Below are 19,717 nucleotides of genomic sequence, written 5' to 3' on the forward strand. Positions count from 1 at the left end.
AGTGAGCCTGAAGCGTGGAGGGATAAGCTAGAGGAGGGTGGGGGTGGGGAGAGAGTAGCATAGAGTACAATGGGTGAGTGGGGGAGAAGATGAAGGTGATAGGTCAAGGAGGAGAGGTTGGAATGGATAGGTGGAAAAGGAGCTAGGCAGGTCGGACTGGTCCAGACAAGTCAAGGGGACAGTGCTGAACTGGAAGTTTGAAACTAGGATGAGGTGGGGGAAGGGGAAATGAGGAAGCTGTTGAAATCCACATTGATGCCCTGGGGTTGAAGTGTTCCGAGGTGGAAGATGAAGCGTTCTTCCTCCAGGCGTCTGGTGGTGAGGGAGCGGCGGTGAAGGAAGCCCAGGACCTCCATGTCCTCGGCAGAGTGGGAGGAGGAGTTGAAATGTTGGGCCACGGGGCGGTGTGGTTGATTGGTGCGGGTGTCTCAGAGATGTTCCCTAAAGCGCTCTGCTAGGAGGTGCCCAGTCTCCCCAATGTAGAGGAGACCACATCAGGAGCAACAGATACAATAAATGATATTAGTGGATGTGCAGGTAAAACTTTGATGGATGTGGAAGGCTCCTTTAGGGCCTTAGATAGAGGTGAGGGAGGAGGTGTGGGCACAGGTTTTACAGTTCCTGCGGTGGCAGGGGAAAGTGCCAGAATGGGAGGGTGGGTCGTAGGGGGGTGTAGACCTGACCAGGTAGTCACAGAGGGAACGGTCTTTGCTGAAGGCGGAAAGGGGTGGGGAGGGAAATATATCCCTGGTGGTGGGGTCTTTTTGGAGGTGGCGGAAATGTCGGCGGATGATTTGGTTTATGTGAAGGTTTGTAGGGTGGAAGGTGAGCACCAGGGGCGTTCTGTCCTTGTTACGGTTGGAGGGGTGGGGTCTGAGAGTGGAGGTGCGTGAGGTGGACGAGATGCGTTGGAGGGCATCTTTAACCAAGTGGGAAGGGAAATTGCGGTCTCTAAAGAAGGAGGCCATCTGGTGTGTTCTATGGTGGAACTGGTCCTCCTGGGAGCAAATACGGCGGAGGCGGAGAAATTGGGAATATGGGATGGCATTTTTGCAAGAGATAGGGTGGGAAGAGGTGTAATCCAGGTAGCTGTGGGAGTCGGTGGGTTTGTAAAAAATGTCAGTGTCAAGTCGGTCGTCATTAATGGAGATGGAGAGGTCCAGGAAGGGGAGGGAGGTGTCAGAGATGGTCCAGGTAAATTTAAGGTCAGGGTGGAATGTGTTGGTGAAGTTGATGAATTGCTCAACCTCCTCGTGGGAGCACGAGGTGGCGCCAATGCAGTCATCAATGTAGTGGAGGAAGAGGTGGGGAGTGGTGCCGGTGTAATTACGGAAGATCAACTATTCTACATAGCCAACAAAGAGACAGGCATAGCTGGGGCCCATACGTGTGCCCATGGCTACCCCTTTGGTCCGGAGAAAGTGGGAGGATTCAAAGGAGAAATTGTTAAGGGTGAGGACCAGTTCGGCCAAACGAATGAGAGTGTCAGTGGAAGGGTACTGTTGGGGACATCTGTAGAGGAAAAAAACAGAGGGTTTGGAGGCCCTGGTCATGGCGGATGAAGGTGTAGAGGGATTGGATATCCATGGTGAAGATGAGGCGTTGGGGGCCGGGGAAACGGAAGTCTTGGAGGAGGTGGAGGGCGTGGGTGGTGTCTCGAACGTATGTGGGGAGTTTCTGGGTTAGGGGGGATAGGACAGTGTCGAGGTAGGTAGACATGAGTTCAGTGGGGCAGGAGCATGCTGAGACAATGGGTCGGCCAGGGTGGTCAGGCTTGTGAATCTTGGGAAGGAGGTAGAACCGTGCAGTGCGGAGTTCCCGGACTATGAGGTTGGAAGCTGTGGGTGGGACATCTCCTGAGGTGATGAGGTTCTGTATGGTCTGGGAGATGATGGTTTGGTGATGGGGGGTGGGGTCATGGTCGAGGGGGCAGTAGGAAGAGGTGTCCTCGAATTGGCGTTTGGCTTCAGCGGTGTAGAAGTCAGTGCGCCAGACTACCACTGCGACCCCTTTATCCGCTGGCTTAATGGTGAGGTTGGGATTAGAGCAGAGGGATTGGAGGGCTGCACGTTGTGAGGGTGAGAGGTTGGAGTGGGGGAGGGGGGTTGACAGGTTGAGGCGGTTAATGTCCCAGCGGCAGTTGGAAATGAAGAGTTCGAGGATATTACCTGCCCTCATTGTTTTTGCCTTCTTAACAACCCTATCAACCTGGGTGGCAACTTTCAGGGACTTATGTACATGGACACCAAGATCTCGCTGCACATCTACACTACCAAGAATCTTATCATTAGCCCAATACTCTGCATTCCTGTTACTCCTTCCAAAGTGAATCACCTCACACAGTTCTGCATTAAACTCCATTTGTCACCCAGTTTCTGTGTCCCTCTGTAACCTACAACATCCTTTGGCACTATCCACAAATGTTTGGATCTAAATGTCCAAATTTACTAACCCATCCTTCTACACCCTCATCCAGGTCATTTATAAAATTACCAACAGCAGTAGACTCAAAACAGATCCTTGCAGTACACCACTAGTAACTGAACTCCAGGATGAACATTTCCCATCAACCACCAACCTCTGTCTTCTTTCAGCTAGAAAATTTCTGATCCAAACTGCTAAATCGCCCTCAATCCCATGCCTCTTTTTTTTGTACAGTAGCCTACCAGGGGGAACCTTATCAAACACTTTACTGAAATCCATACACACCAAATCAATGGCTTTACCTTCATCCACCTGTTTGGTCACCTTCTCAAAGAACTAAATAAGATTTGTGAGGCACGACCTAGCCTTCACAAAACTGTGTTGACAATACCTAATCAACTTACTCCTATCGATATGATTATAAATCCTACCACTTATAACCTTTTCCGTCAATTTACAACCAAAGTAAGGCTCATGAGTCTATAATTACTAGTGTTTTCTCTACTCCTCTTCTTGAACAAGGGAACATTTGCTATCTCCAGTCTTCTGGAACTATTCCTGTAGACAAGGAAGGGATGGTAGGATGAAAGAACCTTGGCTGACAAGGGATGTGGAACATCTACTCAAGAGGAAGAAGCAAGCTTACTTAAGGTTGAGGCGGCAAGGATCAGGCAGGGCACTAGAGGGTTACACAGTAGCCCAAGAAATGAAGAATGGACTTAGGAGAGCCAGAAGGGGGCATGAAAAGCTATAGCAGACAGGATTAAGGAAAACTATAAGGCATTCTGCACTTATGTGAGGGATGAGAGGATGACTAGAGTGAGCGTAGAGGCGATCAGGGACATTGGAGGCACCTTGCGCCTGGAGTTGGAGGTGGTAGGGGAAGTCCTTAAAGAATACTTTGCTTCAGTATTCACTACTTGACATTTCTGAGGACAGCGTGAAACAGACTGATTTGCTCAAACAGTTTGATTTTAAGGAGGATTTTCTGAAAATGTTCAAATTCATGAGGATAGATAAATCCCCCAGGCCAGACGGGATATACCTTATGTTCCCACATAAAGTGAGGGAAGAGATTTCTGCGTCTTTGATGAAAATCTTTTCATCCTTACTGACCACTGGAGGAGTGCCAGATGATTGGAGAGTGGCAAATGTTATTCCCTTATTCAAGCAAGGGAATAGAGATAATCCTGGGAATTATAGACTAGTTAGTCTCATGTTCGTGTTGGGTAATGTATTGGAGAAGATTCTGAGACAAGATTTATGATTACTTGGAAAATCATAGATGGAGTTTGCTGACCAGTGGTGCACTGCAGGGATCAGTTCTGGGATCTCTGCTCTTTGTGATTTTTATAAATGACTTGGATGAGGAAGTGGAAGGGTGGGTTGGTAAGTTTGTCAATGACATGAAGGTTGATGGAGTTGTGGATAGCGTGGAGGGCTGTTGTAGATCACAACAGAATATTGACAGGATGCAGAACTGGGCTGATAAGGCAGATGGAATTCAACCTGGAAAAGTGTGAAGTCATCCACTTTGGAAGGTTGAATTTATAGGCAGGGTTCTCAGCAATGTGGAGGAAGAGAGGGATCTTTGGTCGGGGGGGGGTTCCATGTCCACAGGCCCTTCAAAGTTGCCACCCAGGTTGAGAGAGTTTTTAAAAAGATGTATGGTGTGTTGGCTTTCATGAGCAGGGGAATTGAGTTTAAGAGCCACGAGATTAAGCTACAGTTCTGTACAGCTCAGGGGAGATCAGACTTGGAGTATTGTGTCCAGTACTAGTCGCCTCATTATAGGAAGGATGCGGAAGCTTTGAGAACATGCAAAGGATAGTTGCAAGGATGCTGACTGGACTGGAGGGCGTGTCTCATGAAGAAAGGTTGAGGGAATTGGATCTTTTCTCATTGGAGTAATGAAGGCTGACAGGTGGCTTGGTAGAAGTGGACAAGGTGATGAGAGGCATAGAGTGGATGCCAGAGACTTTTTACAGGGAGGAAATGGCTATCATGAGGGGGAATAATTTTAAGGTGATTGGTCAAAGATTTAGGGGCTAAGTCAGAAGTAAATTCTTGCACAGAGTGGAGGATGCGTGGAATGCCAGCAATGGGAGCAGAGTTAGATACGTTCGGGACATTTAAGCAACTCTGGATAGGCACATGGAAGATAGGTTTGCCTGATCTTAGAATAGGTGAAAAGATTGGCACAACATCGAGAGCTAAAGGGCTTGTATTGTGTTTTACTGTTCTATGCTCTCTGTTCTATTCCCACTAATCCCATTTACCTGCTCTGGGCCATTAGCCCACTATGCCCTGGTATTTTAAGTATTCATCCAGATGCTTTTTAAATGTTGCGAGTGAATCTGCCTCCACCACCGTCTCAGGCAGAATGTTTCATATATCTATTACCCTCTGGAAAAAAAAGCATTCTTTCCCATATCTTCTATAAGTCACTTACTCCTCACCTTAAACGTTTGCCCGTTGATCTCAGACACATCTGCCGTGGGGGCTGTGATTCTCATAATCTGATTTATCTATACCTGTCATAATTTTGGATACCTAAATCCAATTCCACCTCGGTCTCCTCAGCACCAAGGAAAACAAACTCAGCCTATCCGGCCTTTCCTGAAAACTGAGAAATTCCCTTGGTGAATATCCTCTGCACTCTCTCCAGTGCAATCAGATTCTTTTGCTAGTGTGACAAAAAAACTGCGCACAATATTCCACCATGTCAACTAATCAATGTTTTATGAAGGTGTAAGATGATTTCCTTCCTCCCATCTTCCACCTCCCAGCTAATGAAGGCAAACCTTCTTCACCTGCCTGTGCTGACACCTTCAGGTATCTATAGACTTGTACACCAATGTGCTTTTGTTCTTCATTACTCTCTCGGGATGTACCATTTGTTGTTTCTGTCCTTCCCTTATTAAACCTCCCAAAATGCATTACTTCATACTTTTATTGGGATTAAACTCCCTCTGCTAATGTTTTACCCAATTTACCAGCTGATCAATATCAAACTGCAGGGTGAAACCATCCTCCTCAATAGCAGTAACACCAATGTTCGTGCCACTTGCAAACTTGCTAATTATACCTTCTATATTCACATTCAAGTTGTTAATGCAATTACACACAGCAAGAGTCCCAACACCAATCAATATGTTACACCACTGGTCACAGGCCTCCAATTACAAAAAAAAACCCTCCACCATGACATTTTGCCCTTATTTGTAAGCCAATGTTTGACAAGTTTTCCAATTTGCCTTGATCCCACTGGCTCTTTCCTTCTGAAAAGGCCTTCTACGTGGGGCTTTGTTAAAAGCCTTCCTGAAGTGCATAAACCACTTCAACTGTACTACCCTCTTCAATATACTTAGTCACCTTTTGAAAATACTATCAATCAGACATGATCTCCCTCTAATGAATCCAAACTGACTGTCCCTGATCAATCCTTGCCTTTCCAATTAATTTTGTCCTTCAAACCTTTTTCCAATAATTTCCCAGCTATTAATGTCAAACTATTTGGTCTGTAATTACTTTATCCATTTCTGCTGCCCTTCTTGAACAAAGGAATAACTTCAGCGAGGCCCCTGTCATCTACCACTTCACCTGTGAACAGTGAAGTTTTAATTATCTCTGCTAGGGCCCCAGCAATTTTCTTCCTTGCCTTTGATAGCAGGCTGGGATATATCTCAGCAGGGCCTGGGGATTTATGACAATTAAGATGTCCAATACCTTATTAAACTTAACATATTCTAGAACCTCACCATTCCAACTGAAATTCCTGGCTACGATGTCTTTCTCTTCTGTGAATACAGATGAGAAGAATTCATTTAATACCTCACCCATGTCACTGAAACACAGGAACCTTTTGTCTCTAATAGGTTCCAATTTTTCCCCTCGTAAACCTCTTTGGCTTAACATGCCTAGAAAAAGCTTTGGGGTTTTTCTTGATCCCAACTGCCAAAGATATCTTGTGTCCCCTCTTTGCCCTCCTAATTTCCTTGTTAAGCAACCTCCTACATTTCCTATACTCTTGAACAGCCTATCCCAGTGCAACTGCACTGTACCTGATACGTGTTTCCTTCTTTTGCTTTACTAAACTCTCAATATCACATGATATCAAGGGTTCTTTGGACCTGATGCCCTTGCCCTTCACTTGAGAGGAACATTCTAGCCCTGAATTCTCACTGTACTACTTTTAAAAGACTCCCACTTTCCAAATATAGACTCAGTTGTAAGTAAGCTAAGTAGCTGCAGCTAATATATACAACATACAACATTACAGCACAGCACAGCACAGCACAGACCCTTCAGAACTCGATGTTGTGTCGACCTGCAGAACCAATCTGAAGCCCATCTATCCTGCACTATTCCATTTTCATCCATATGTTTATCCAATCACCATTTAAATGCCCTTAATGTTAGTGAGTCCTCTATGGGGGGGAGGGCGTTCAACACCCCTACTACTCTGAGTAAAGAAAATACCTCTAACATCTGTCCGATAACTATCACCTCTCATTTAAAACTAGGTCCCCTCTTGCGAGCTATCACAATGTGAGGAAAAAAGCTCTCACTGTCCACCCAATCGAACTGTTTGATTAACATACGTCTCAATTAAGTCACCGCTCAACCGTCTTCTCTCAAATGAAAACAGCCTCAAGTCCCTCAACATTTCCTCATAAGGCCTTCCCTCAAGGAACATCCAAGTAAATTTCTAAAGCTTCCACATCCTTCCTATAATGCGGTGAACAGAACTGTATGCAATACTCCAAGTGCGGCTGCACCAGAATTCTGGAGAGCTGCAACATGACCTTGTGGCTCCGAAACTCAATCCCTTGATCAATAAAAGCTAACCTTATGCCTTCTTAACAACCCTGTCAACCTTCAGGGATCTATGCACGTGGACACTGAGAACTCTCTGTTCTTACCATTAGCCCAGTAATCTTTATTCCTGTTACTCCTTCAAAAGTGAATCACTTCATTTTTCCACATTAAACTCAATTCCCCACCTCTCATGCCAGCTCTGCTGCTTATCTATGTCTCTCTGTAACCTGCAACATCCTTCTGCACCATCCACAGCTCCACTAACCTTACTGTCATCCACAAATTTACTCAACCATCCTTCTCGCCTCTTATTCAGGTCATTTATAAAAATGACAAACAGCAGTGGTCCCAAAAGAGATCCTTGTTGTACACCACTAGCAACTGAACTCCAGGATGAACATTTCCGGTCAACCACCACCCTCTGTCTTCTTAAACCTAGCCAATTTCTGATCCAAAACACTAAATCACCCTCAATCCCATGTCTCCGTATTTTGTGCAATAGCCTACTGTGGGAACCCTTTTCAAACGCCTTACTGATGTCCATATACACCAAATCAACCACTGTTTGGTCACATCCACCTGTTTGGTCACCTTCTCAAAGAACTCAATGAGGGTTGTGAGGCATGATCGTCCCTTCACAAAACACAGAACAATACAACTCAGGACAGGCCCTTTAGCCCTCGATGTTGCACTGACCTGTAAACTAAACTAAACCCATCATCCTACACTATCTCATCATCGTCCATGTGCTTATCTAAGGACTGTTTAAATGCCCCTAATGTGGGTGAGCTAACGACCGTAAGGTTTGTGAAGGTTTGTAGCTCAGGTTGAGGTTTAGGGTGTAGGTTTGCTCGCTGAGCTGTAGGTTTGATATCCAGACGTTTCATTACCTGGGTAGGTAACATCATCAGTGGCGAACCTCCAAGTGAAGTAAAGCTGTTGTCTCCTGCTTTCTATTTATATCTTTCTCCTGGATGGGGGTCCTGGGGTTTGTGGTGATGTCATTTCCTGTTCGTTTTCTGAGGAGTTGATTGATGGCATCTAGATCTATGGTGATGTCATTTCCTGTTCATTTTCTGAGGGGTTGATAGATGACGTTGTGGTTGGAGTGCCAGGCCTCTAGGATTTCTCTGGCATGTCTTTGCTTAGCCTGTTCCAGGATAGATGTGTTGTCCCAGTCGAAATGGTGGTTTTTCTCATCTGTGTGTAGGGCTATGAGGGAGAGGGGGTCGTGTCTTTTTGTGGTTAGCTGGTGTTCATGAATCCTGGTGGCTAACTTACTTCCTGTTTGTCCTTCGTAGTGTTTGTGGCAGTCCTTGCATGGAATTTTGTAGATGACGTTGGTTTTGTCTATGGGTTGTACTGGGTATTTTAAGTTTGTTAGTTTTTGTTTGAGAGTGTTGGTGGGTTTGTGTGCTACTAGAATCCAACGTCATCCAAAATTCCATGCAAGGACTGCCACAAACACTACGTAGGACAAACAGGAAGAAAGTTAGCCACCAGGATACATGAACACCAGCTAGCCACAAAAAGACACGACCCCCTCTCTCTCATAGCCCTACACACGGATGTAAAAAAACCACCATTTCGACTGGGACAACACATCTATCCTGGGACAGGCTAAGCAAAGACATGCCAGAGAATTCCTAGAGGCCTGGCACTCCAACCACAATGCCATAAACAAGCACATAGATCTAGACGCTATCTATCAACCCCTCAGAAAACGAACAGGAAATGACATCACCACAAACCCCAGGAACCCCATCCAGGAGAAAGCAGGAGACAACAGCTTTGCTTCACTTGGAGGTCGCCACTGATGATGTTACCTAGCTAGGTAATGAAACGTCTGGATATCAAACCTACAGCTCAGTGAGCAGACCTACACCCTGAGTTAACTACATTGGCAGGTACGGCATGCCACACCCTTACAATTCTGAGTGAAGAACCTCCCTCTAACATCTGTTTTAAATCTATCACCCCTCAATTTGCAGCTATGCCCCCTCGTACAAGCAGATGTCATCATCCTCAGAAGAAGACTCTTATTGTTCACCCTATCTAATCCTCTGATCATCTTGTATGTCTCTGTTAAATTCCCTGTTACCCTTCTTCTCTCCAATGAGAACAGACCCAAGTCCCTCAGCCTATCCTCATAAGACCTTTGCTTTAGACCAGGCAACATCCTGGTAAATCTCATCTGCACCTTTTCCAATGTTTCCACATCCTTCCTTTAATGAGGCAACCAGAACTGCACACAATAATCCAAGTGAGGCCGCAATAGTGTTTTGTGTAGTTGCAGCATGATAGCACGGCTCCGGAACTCAATCCCTCTACCACTAAAACCGAACACATAGTATGCCTTCTTAACAGCACTATCAATCTGGGTGGCAACTTTCGGGAATCTATGTCCACGGACACCAAGATCCATCTCCACATTCACACTACCAAGAATCTTTCTTTTGACCTAGTATTCTGCCTTCCTGTTATTCTTCCCAAAGTGAGTCACCTCACATTTAGCTGCATTTAACTCCATTTGCCACCTTTCAGCCCGGTTCTGCAGTTTATCCAAGTCTCCCTGCAACCTGCAACTTTCTTCCACACTGTCCACCACTCCGCCGACCGAACCAGTACCCTTCCACTGATACCCTCCTTTGACTGACTGAACTGGTCCGCACTCTTAACATCTTCTCCTTCCAATCCTCCCACTTCCTCCAAACCAAAGGAGTAGCCATGGGCACCCGCATGGGCCCCAGCTATGCCTGCCTCTTCGTAGGATATGTGGAACAGTCCATCTTCCGCAGCTACACTGGCACTGCCCCCACCTTTTCCTCCACTACATTGATGATTGTAATGGCGCTACTCGTGCTCCCACGAGGAGGTTGAACAGTTCATCCACTTTACTAACACCTTCCACCCCGACCTTAAATTTACCTGGACCGTCTCAGACTCCTCCCTCCCCTTCCTAAACCTCTCCATTTCTATCTTGGGCGACCAACTCAACACAGACATTGTAATTTTTATTAATGACTTAGATGAGGGAGTCGAAGGGTGGGTCAGTAAATTTGCAGATGATACGAAGATAGGTGGAGTTGTGGACAGTGAGGAGGGCTGTTGTCGGCTGCAGAGGGACTTAGATATGATGCAGAGCTGGGCTGAGGAGTGGCAGATGGAGTTCAACCCTGCCAAGTGTGAGGTTGTCCATTTTGGAAGGACAAATAAGAATGCGGAATACAGGGTTAATGGTAGGGTTCTTAGTCAGGTGGAGGAACAGAGGGATCTTGGGGTCTATGTACATAGATCTTTGAAGGTTGCCACTCAGGTGGATAGAGTTTGTAAGAAGGCCTATGGAGTATTATCGTTCATTAGCAGAGGGATTGAATTCAAAAGTCGTGAAGTGATGTTGCAGCTGTACAGGACTTTGGTTAGGCCACAGTTGGAGTACTGTGTGCAGTTTTGGTCGCCTCACTTTAGGAAAGATGTGGAAGCTTTGGAGAGGGTGCAGAGCAGATTTACCAGGATGTTGCCTGGAATGGAGAGTAGGTCGTACGAGGATAGGTTGAGAGTTCTCGGCCTTTTCTCGTTGGAACGGCGAAGGATGAGGGGTGACTTGATAGAGGTTTATAAGATGATCAGAGGAATAGATAGAGTAGACAGTCAGAAACTTTTTCCCCAGGTACAACAGAGTGTTACAAGGGGACATAAATTTAAGGTGAAGGGTGGAAGGTATAGGGGAGATGTCAGGGGTGGGTTCTTTACCCAGAGAGTAGTGGGGGCATGGAATGCGCTGCCCGTGGGAGTGGTAGAGTCAGAATCATTGGCGACCTTTAAGCGGCATTTGGATAGGTACATGGATGGGTGCTTAATCTAGGTTAGAAGTTCGGCACAACATCGTGGGCCGAAGGGCCTGTTCTGTGCTGTATTGTTCTGTGTTCTATGTACTACAAACAGACCAACTCCCACAACTACCCAGATTACACCTCCTCCCACCCTTCCCCCTGTAAAAACGCCATCTCATATTCCCAATTCCTTCGCCTCCGCTGCATCTGCTCCCAGGAGGACCATTTCCAATACCGTACAACCCAGATGGCCTCCTTCTTCAAAGACCACAATTTCCCCTCCGATGTGGTCGACGATGCTCTCCACCGCATCTCCTCTACTTCCCGCACCTCCGCCCTTGAACCCCGCCCCTCTAATCACCACCAGGGCAGAACCCCACTGGTCCTCACCTTCCACCCCACCAACCTCCATCCTTTGTCATTTCCGCCACCTCCAAACAGACCCCACCACCAAGGATATATTACCCTCCCCACCCCTATCAGCGTTCCGGAGAGACCACTCCCTCCGCGACTCCCTCGTCAGGTCCACAACCCACACCAACCCAACCTCCACTCCCAGCACCTTCCCCTGCACAACGTGCGCCCACACCTCCCCCCTCACCTCCCTCCAAGGCCCCAATGGATCCTTCCATCCATTGCAAATTCACCTGCACCTCCACACACATCATTTATTGTATCCGCTGCACCCGATGTGTTCTCCTTTACAATGGGAAGACAGGTAGCCTACTTGCGGAACATTTCAGGGAACACCTCTAGGACACCCGGACCAACCAACCCAACCGCCCTGTGGCTGAACACTTCAACTCTCCCTCCCACTCTGCCAAGGACATGCAGGGCCTTGGCCTCTTCCATCACCAGACCATGGCAACACGACGCTTGGAGGAAGAGCGCCTCATCTTCTGACTAGGAACCCTCCAACCACACGGTATGAATGTGGATTTCTCCAGCTTCCTCATTTCCCCTCCCCCCACCTTATCTCAGTCCCAACCCCCAGATTCAGCACCGCCCTCTTGACCTGCAATCTTCTCCCCGATCTCTCCACCCCCACCCCCTCTCCGGCCTATCACCCTCACCTCCTTCCACCTATAGTATTCCCAGCACCCCTCCCCCAAATTCGGCCCCCCCCCCACCTTTTAACTCAGCCCGCTTGGCACACCAGCTTCATTCCTGAAGAAGGGCATATGCCCAAAACGTCGATTCTCCTGCTCCTCGGATGCTGCCTGACCTGCTATGCCTTTCCAGCACCACACTTTTCAACTCTGGTCTCCAGCATCTGCAGTCCTCACTTTCTCCCAGTCTGATCTTACTCTCATAATTCTTTCATTCCTGATATACCTATGTGAGAAACAAAGCTCACTCAGTTCAATAATTTCAGTCCGAGACAAGATCTGAATCAGTAGTGTCATTTATTTTACACTTGCAAGTGGGTGTGATATCCAGTGTCTATAAGGCAGAGGACACACACACCCCAAATTCAATTCATACACAATATTTATATAATTTGGTTTCTTTTGTTTTACAATTCTCCTCCCCTGTTTACATCTTCCACTTCCCTAAGACCGGCACCCATTACTCCTGTTTATCTCTTGCCTTATCCGGACTTGTCTGTGACAAAATGCTTATTTCTGGCCTCACAAGGCCGTTTGACCTCATCCCGCTGTAGGTCATTGTTGGGCATATCCTTTCCTCATCATTATCTACCCCCTCCATCTGTGCCTTTCCCAAGGCCATTCTGATCCCTTTGACCCTTTTAATTGGGGTTTGTTCCTCTGTCTCTGTAAAAGTGGGAAACAGATGTTTATATCTACTGTTTGTACAGGCGTATCTAGCTTAACTTCATCCCCTCACAACATCTTATCTATTTGCCCGTAATATCTACTATTGTTTTGTAGTCACGTTTCATTCTGGCATACAATTTTAGTAATACAAAAATAATTATATATTTCCTCCACATCGTTTCCATTCTTGTTGACTCAGCTCTTGGCTAAAACAATGACACACTGGTGTGAGTTCATTTACTTTGTAAAATGGAATTGCAGAATTGCAGAAGTAACATTAAGTTACCTATATCCCATACCTATACAAAACTTTAGGGTTTTACTTGATCCTACTTGCCAACAACTTCTCATGTCCTCTCCTGCCTCTTCTTAACTCTCTCTTTAGGTCTTTCCTTGCTAATTTGTAACTCTCAGGCATCTGAACTGAGCCTTCACATCTCATCCTAACTAACTTAAGCCATCTTCCTCTTGAAGAGAGATTCAACTTCATTAGTAAACCATGGCTGCCTTACTCTACCACTTCTTTCCAGATCAACGTACTTATCAAGGACAGTAGCAGCTGGTCATTGAATAAGCTTCACATTTCAACTGTGTCCATCCCGTGCAGTTTCCTTCGCCATCCGAGACATCCTAAATCTTGTCTCATTCAACCATAATTGCCTTTCCCCCAGCTATAACTCTTTGCCCTGCAATATATACTATCCTTTCCATCACTAAAGTAAAGATAACTGAATTGTGGTCACTTTCAGGGGTGGCACGGTGGCTCAGTGGTTAGCATTGCTGCCTCATGGCACCAGAGACCCAGCTTTGATTCCAGCCTTGGGTGACTGTGTGGAGTTTACACATTCTCCCCTTGTCTGTTTGGGTTTCCTCTGGGTGCTCCGGTTTTCACCCACAATCCAAAGATGTGCAGATCTGGTGAATTGGCCATGCTAAATTGCCCATAATGTTAGGTGCATTAGACAGAGAGAAATGGTCTGGGTGGGTTACTCTTCGGAGGGTCGGTGTGGACTTGTTAGGCCAAAGGGCTTGTTTTCACACTGTAGGGAAACTAATCTAATCTAACCTAATCTAATCACCAAAGTGCTCACCTACCTCCAAATCAAAAACCTGACCCGGTTCATTATCTAGTACCAAATCCAATGTGGCCTTGCCCCATTAGACAAAAACTGTCGCATCTAAAGTAACCAAACTGTCGTATTTCCAGTCATATAGCTTTCACATCTGGGCAATTTTGCTGGTCCAATGATATCCGCAACGGTATTGGTGGAATTTTCTGACTCCTTCTGTGACTGCCAAATCATCGTTATCTTTCTGGGCAGATTTACGCTTTGTGTCACACAAATTGCTGGATGCATACGCTGTTGGGCATTCCATTCCACTGGTTACCTATGAGCTAATACTACCCTGTGGGACCATACTGCGTCACCACCTTCGAAGATGATAGCTGTTTCTTCACTTCCTTGAAAGCTATGGCTTTCAAAAGTGATTCACAATCATTTCCAAGGCTGACCCTTTTTTAAGGGTTGATGCAAAGATGGCCGAATGGAGGCTAGATTGTGCGTGATCTTTCCATAATAATTCAGGTTCAAAGGAAAGTCTTAAGCTCTGGTACAGACATGGGAGCTGGGCACCGTTCATCGGTCTCACTTTATCCATAAAGAGTGTAATCTACTCTTGTCGACTCTGTAGCCCAAATAGGTTATATGGGGTGCCTGGAACACAGATTTCTCCCTTCTAAGGCATATGCCTGCCAGGGAAAAAGATTTCTGATGAAGGGCTCTTGCCCAAAAGGTCGGTTTTTCTGCTCCTTGGATGCTGCCTGACCTGCTGTGCTTTTCCAGCACAACTCTAATCTAGCCCCTGTAATCTCCAGCATTTGCAGTCCTCACTTTCGCCTGCTAGGGAAAAATGTCTCAGAAGTATGATCTGTAAGTCCTCCTAATTGGAGGTTGAACAGTTCATCCACTTTACAAAGACCTTCCACCCCGACCTCAAATTCACCTGGACCGTCTCAGACTCCTCCCTCCCCTTCCTAGACCTTTCCACTTCTATCTTGGGTGACCGAATCAACACGGACATATAGGATAAACCCACAGCTACCTAGACTACACCTCCTCCCACCCTGCCTCCTGTAAAAACGCCATCCCATATTCCCAATTCCTTCATCTCTGCCGCATCTGCTCCCAGAAGGACCATTTCCACTGCCGAACAACGCAGATGGCCTCCTTCTTCAAAGACCGCAATTTCCCTCCTAGACGTGATTGACGATGCCCTCCACCGCATCTCCTCCACTTCCCGCTCCTCTGCCCTTGAGCCCCGCTCCCCCAATCACCACCAGGACAGAACTGGTCCTCACCTACCACCCCACCAACCTCCAGATACATCGTATCATCCGTCGTCATTTCTGACACCTCCAAACGGACCACACCACCAGGGATATATTTCCCTCCCCTTCCCTATCAGCGTTCCGAAAAGACCACTTCCCTCCGTGACTCCCTCGTCAGGTCCACACCCCCCATCAACCCAACCTCCACTCCCGGCACCTTCCCCTGCAACCGCAAGAAATGCAAAACTTGCGCCCACACCTCCCCCCTTACTTCCCTCCAAGACCTCAAAGGATCCTTCCATATCCGCCACAAATTCACCTGCACCTCCACACACATCATTTATTGCATCCGCTGCACCCGATGTGGCCTCCTCCATATTGGGGAGACAGGCCGCCTTCCGTACTTGCGGAACGTTTCAGAGAACACCTCTGGGACACCCGGACCAACCAACCCAACCACCGCGTGGCTCAACACTTGGACTCCTCCATCGCCAGACCATAGCAACACGACGGTTGGAGGAAGAATGCCTCATCTTCCGCCTAGGAACCCTCCAACCACAAGGGATGAACTCAGATTTCTCCAGTTTCCTCATTTCCCCTCCCCCCACCATGTCTCAGTCCCAACCCTCAGACTCAGCACCGCCTTCTTGACCTGCAATCTTCTTCCCGACCTCTCCGCCCCCACCCCCTCTCCAGCCTATCACCCTCACCTTAACCTCCTTCCACCTATCGCATTTCCAACGCCCCTCCCCCAAGTCCTTCCTCCCTACCTTTTATCTTAGCCTGCTTGGCACACCCTCCTCATTCCTGAAGAAGGGCTCATGTCCGAAACGTCCATTCTCCTCTTCCTTGGATGCTGCCTGACCTGCTGCGCTTTTCTAGAAACACATTTTCAGCTCTGATCTCCAGCATCTGCAGTCCTCACTTTCTCCTTCCCTGTTATTAGCATGTCATCCAGATGAATGGAGACCTTGTCAAGTGTTTTCTATTGTCTGCTCAAAAATTGCACAGGCTGACAATACCCAAAAGACAGTCTCATATATTGGTAAAAAAACTTTATGGATTTTAATTGTGGGCTACTTCTGGAAATCCTCATGTAACCATAATTGCAAGTCCACATGGCTCACAACCAGATTCATGAAAGACAGTCCCCTGCTGGCTATGCAAGTAAATCCTCCATGTGAGAGTTTGGTAATTTATCCAGCTGCAAAAATCCTACAAAGGGGAACTGACCTGTTGGGCTTCACAATCGGTGCTGCCCATTCCGCACAAAGATGAGGTCTTTGCTTTCCAGCCTTCTGACTTCTGCCTCTACTTTGCTCATAAGGAAAATGGCACTGGACAGGCCTTATAAATCATGGATTTGCTTGCTGCTCAACATGGAAGGTGGCCTAGCCTCCTTTGATAGACCTTCCTGAAAACCTCTGGGTATTAATTAGGGCTTCACTCAGGCAGCCATTTTCCCATGGAAAAATATTGAACTAATCTAGCTGAACTTTTCTCAACCATTTTGCCTCATCAAGCTTCGGCCTGAGGCTTTTACGACAATTAATGGTCATTGAACCAGCTGCTACCCATAAGAGACCGGAACCAAAGTTGTATCTGTAAATCTAAAAAATTCCCCGCTGTAGGTTCTCAGTTTGCTGTTAAGAGTTTGAGTTGAGAGCAAGTATTTTAAAAGACTTCTTCAGCGATCATTGAAATGACTGCACCGGTAACTACTGCCATGAAAACTGGGTCAGCATTTCATCAGACTTTTTAGTTTGATTTGCTCTGATTTGGACATTGCTGAGCAATTTAACTGTTCTGAACGAGATGCAGGTAAACTTTCCAGGATGTGCACTCTCCTGGATACTGGCCTATGAGTTGTCATTTTCAATTTCGGTCTGGTGGGACTCCTACGCTGTCTAGAGTCCGCATACCAGCAGCAACGACATTGGCTTGCTGGCCCAGACCCTGAAGAGCATTTTAACCATTTGACCGAGATTTGGCTTTGTTTTGAGGTTTTGCTATCGACTAACCGAGAGTCTGTTCAGTATATGTACTGAGTGAGGCTATGCAATTTCCTTCACTTCAGTGGTGCTGCCCAAGCTAAGTCAAACTGATGAGGATATCCTTCTCCATTGGAATATCCTGGAACTCAAGGGCTCCACTGGCTGTATTTTCCAATGGTAAGGCCAGTTATAGTGCCTGATTGAAATCCAGTTGGCCTTCAGCTGGTTGGTGTTTTTGTATGGTTACATTCTTAGTCCCACAAATCAAATAGTTTCTCGGCATTTTATTACAGGTTAAGCCAAAGTCACACACTTCTACCAGCCATCTTAACCTGGTCCAAAATCCGAATGCAGATTTCCCTTATTCTCGAAATGCTGAATAAAACCAATATCATCTCAGAAATAGAGGAGATTTGGGGTCATCATATTCCTTAAATAAATGGGTCAACTCTTGAATGGTTTAAGATCTGGTACCTCAGAGAAAGTCAGGATCCTAATAACCTAAAAAGCAGTGGTTCCAGAATTTGTCAGGAGAATTACATGTTACGTTTCATCTGCCCCAATGTCATTTGCCCATAACCCCCCCCCCACAACAGCTGGTATCCAGTCATCAAGTCACCACTTATTTACACATGGGGAGTTCTTGACAGTGACCCAGCTCCCACAGAGCTAGCTCGCAGAGCAAGCAGGATACCCAACACTCTTTTTTATCATTTTCATTTCTATATTGCCCTTTATTTACACATGGGGAATCCTTTGCATGGTCCAGCTCCCTCAGAGCCAGCACTCAGAGTGAGGAGAATGTCTGGTACTCCTCTTTACGTTTTTTTACCCCTACACTACCGCCTAACTGCGGTAGTGCTTATTTTTTCCCCAGCACCCATGTTGTGTGTGGGCAGATGTGAGACACAGTGAAACAAGGTGCAAGAATCTTTATTCAATTCCCACCACCAGGAAGAAAGGAAATACCCGAGTGGCCAGTGACAAACAGTGCCCTTCACATCAAAGGGCAATGCTCTGTGATCAAACAGTGAAGTGGAGGACAGGGATTAAAGTAAAATAGAGTTGGAGGGAGAAATAATGCACTTCACTCCCTGCAGCGCCCACCTCTCCCTGAACAGCTCGAGGGTGTTGGTGGACACCGTGTGCTCCTTCTCCAGAGACACCCGGGCTCTAACATAACTACACTTTTTTTTCCTATCCCTACTCTGTGTCTTCTACTAGTCAGCCAACCCTCTATCCATGTCTGTAACTTGCCCTAACACAATGAGTTCTCACCTTATTTTTCAAGGTACATTACCTTATCAAAAGCCTTAACTACTCTTTTTTATCTGCAACCAGGCCTCCCTGATTGGGTCTAATTAGCAGCACCAATCAGGGAATTGACATTCTATGATGCCCACCAGACTGACCTTGTTAGAATCATTACGCTCTCCAAATCACACACCTTCGTGAAATGGAACTACATTGACCTTCCTTCATTGATTTTGGTCAAAACTCTGGAATTCCCTTGTTATCAGCACTGTTAGAATTTCAAAAGCTCAGCAGTGTTGCTCACTACCATCTTATTGAGAGCAGTTAGAGATTGACAGTAAATATTAGACATTGCCAAAGATGTTCACCTCCAATAAACTAATGTAAAATGACAACAGATGGCATAAAACTGAGAATGTAGAAGCTCCAAGTTACTATGTCTGCCTTACAGGAATACACTTTGTGGGAAAATCCAGTGCAAAGGTGGGAGTACATTTCCAATCCGAGGTGGGCAGGTGAACGTTGTTATCACTTCCATCACAGTTGGTCATGTGACATATACTTGCAGAGGAACATTTTCTGACTTAGCTGATGCCAGCACTCCAGACTTAGTTCATGATGGAACCAAGTGTGGCAACAACAAGGTAAGACATTCACAGTTAACATAAAAGTAAATCAAACTCTTTGATAATTGACAGACTTCCCCTCTTTGCTCTCATATATTTCTTTCATCTCACTGTTGAGTCTCTGCTAATTTCCCTGATGATGCAATCGGCAAAGCCATATCATCTTCTTCACACTGCTGTTATCGCTCCATCATTCAACATTTGTCCTCCTGCAAAACCTGTCCGCTCTGCTCTTCATTGCCTCTAACTTTCCCCATCATGTATTTTGTGTGTTTTTATCATTGCACAAATCTGACCAAGCTGGGAGAGAGTGAGGACTGCAGATGCTGGAGATCAGAATTGAAGAGTGTGGTGCTGGAAAAGCAAAGCATCAGAGGAGCTGTAGAGTCAACTTTTTGAGTGTAAGGTTTTCATTCCTGATTAAGAGATTATGCTTGAAGCATCGACTCTCCTGCTCCTCGGATGCTGCCTGACTGGCTGTGCTTTTCCAGCACTATGCTTTTTGACTCTGACCAAGCTGGCCAAACTGCCATTCCAACATTAATTTCACAAAAACAAACAATTGCAGATTCACTAAGTGATTCCTCAGCTGGCAGTATTTCTCAGGAGTTCTAAATTCAGTGGGTTTATGGAATTAGAGGCAAATCCAGTAATACAG

At 46.3% G+C, this 19,717-nt stretch overlaps 1 protein-coding gene across 1 annotated transcript in view; it reads left to right on the plus strand.

The window, feature by feature from the left end:
• Positions 1-19,101, plus strand: part of LOC140480825 (disintegrin and metalloproteinase domain-containing protein 12-like) — a 241,911-nt gene extending 222,810 nt beyond the window's left edge. The window contains exon 16 of the mRNA XM_072576274.1: positions 18,885-19,101. Coding sequence (XP_072432375.1) covers positions 18,885-19,101 — 217 coding nt within the window. The remainder of the gene's footprint in view (positions 1-18,884) is intronic.
• Positions 19,102-19,717: the final 616 nt, after the last annotated feature.

The sequence above is a fragment of the Chiloscyllium punctatum genome, chromosome 1 (genome assembly GCF_047496795.1).
Source record: "Chiloscyllium punctatum isolate Juve2018m chromosome 1, sChiPun1.3, whole genome shotgun sequence".
Lineage (NCBI taxonomy): Eukaryota > Metazoa > Chordata > Chondrichthyes > Orectolobiformes > Hemiscylliidae > Chiloscyllium > Chiloscyllium punctatum.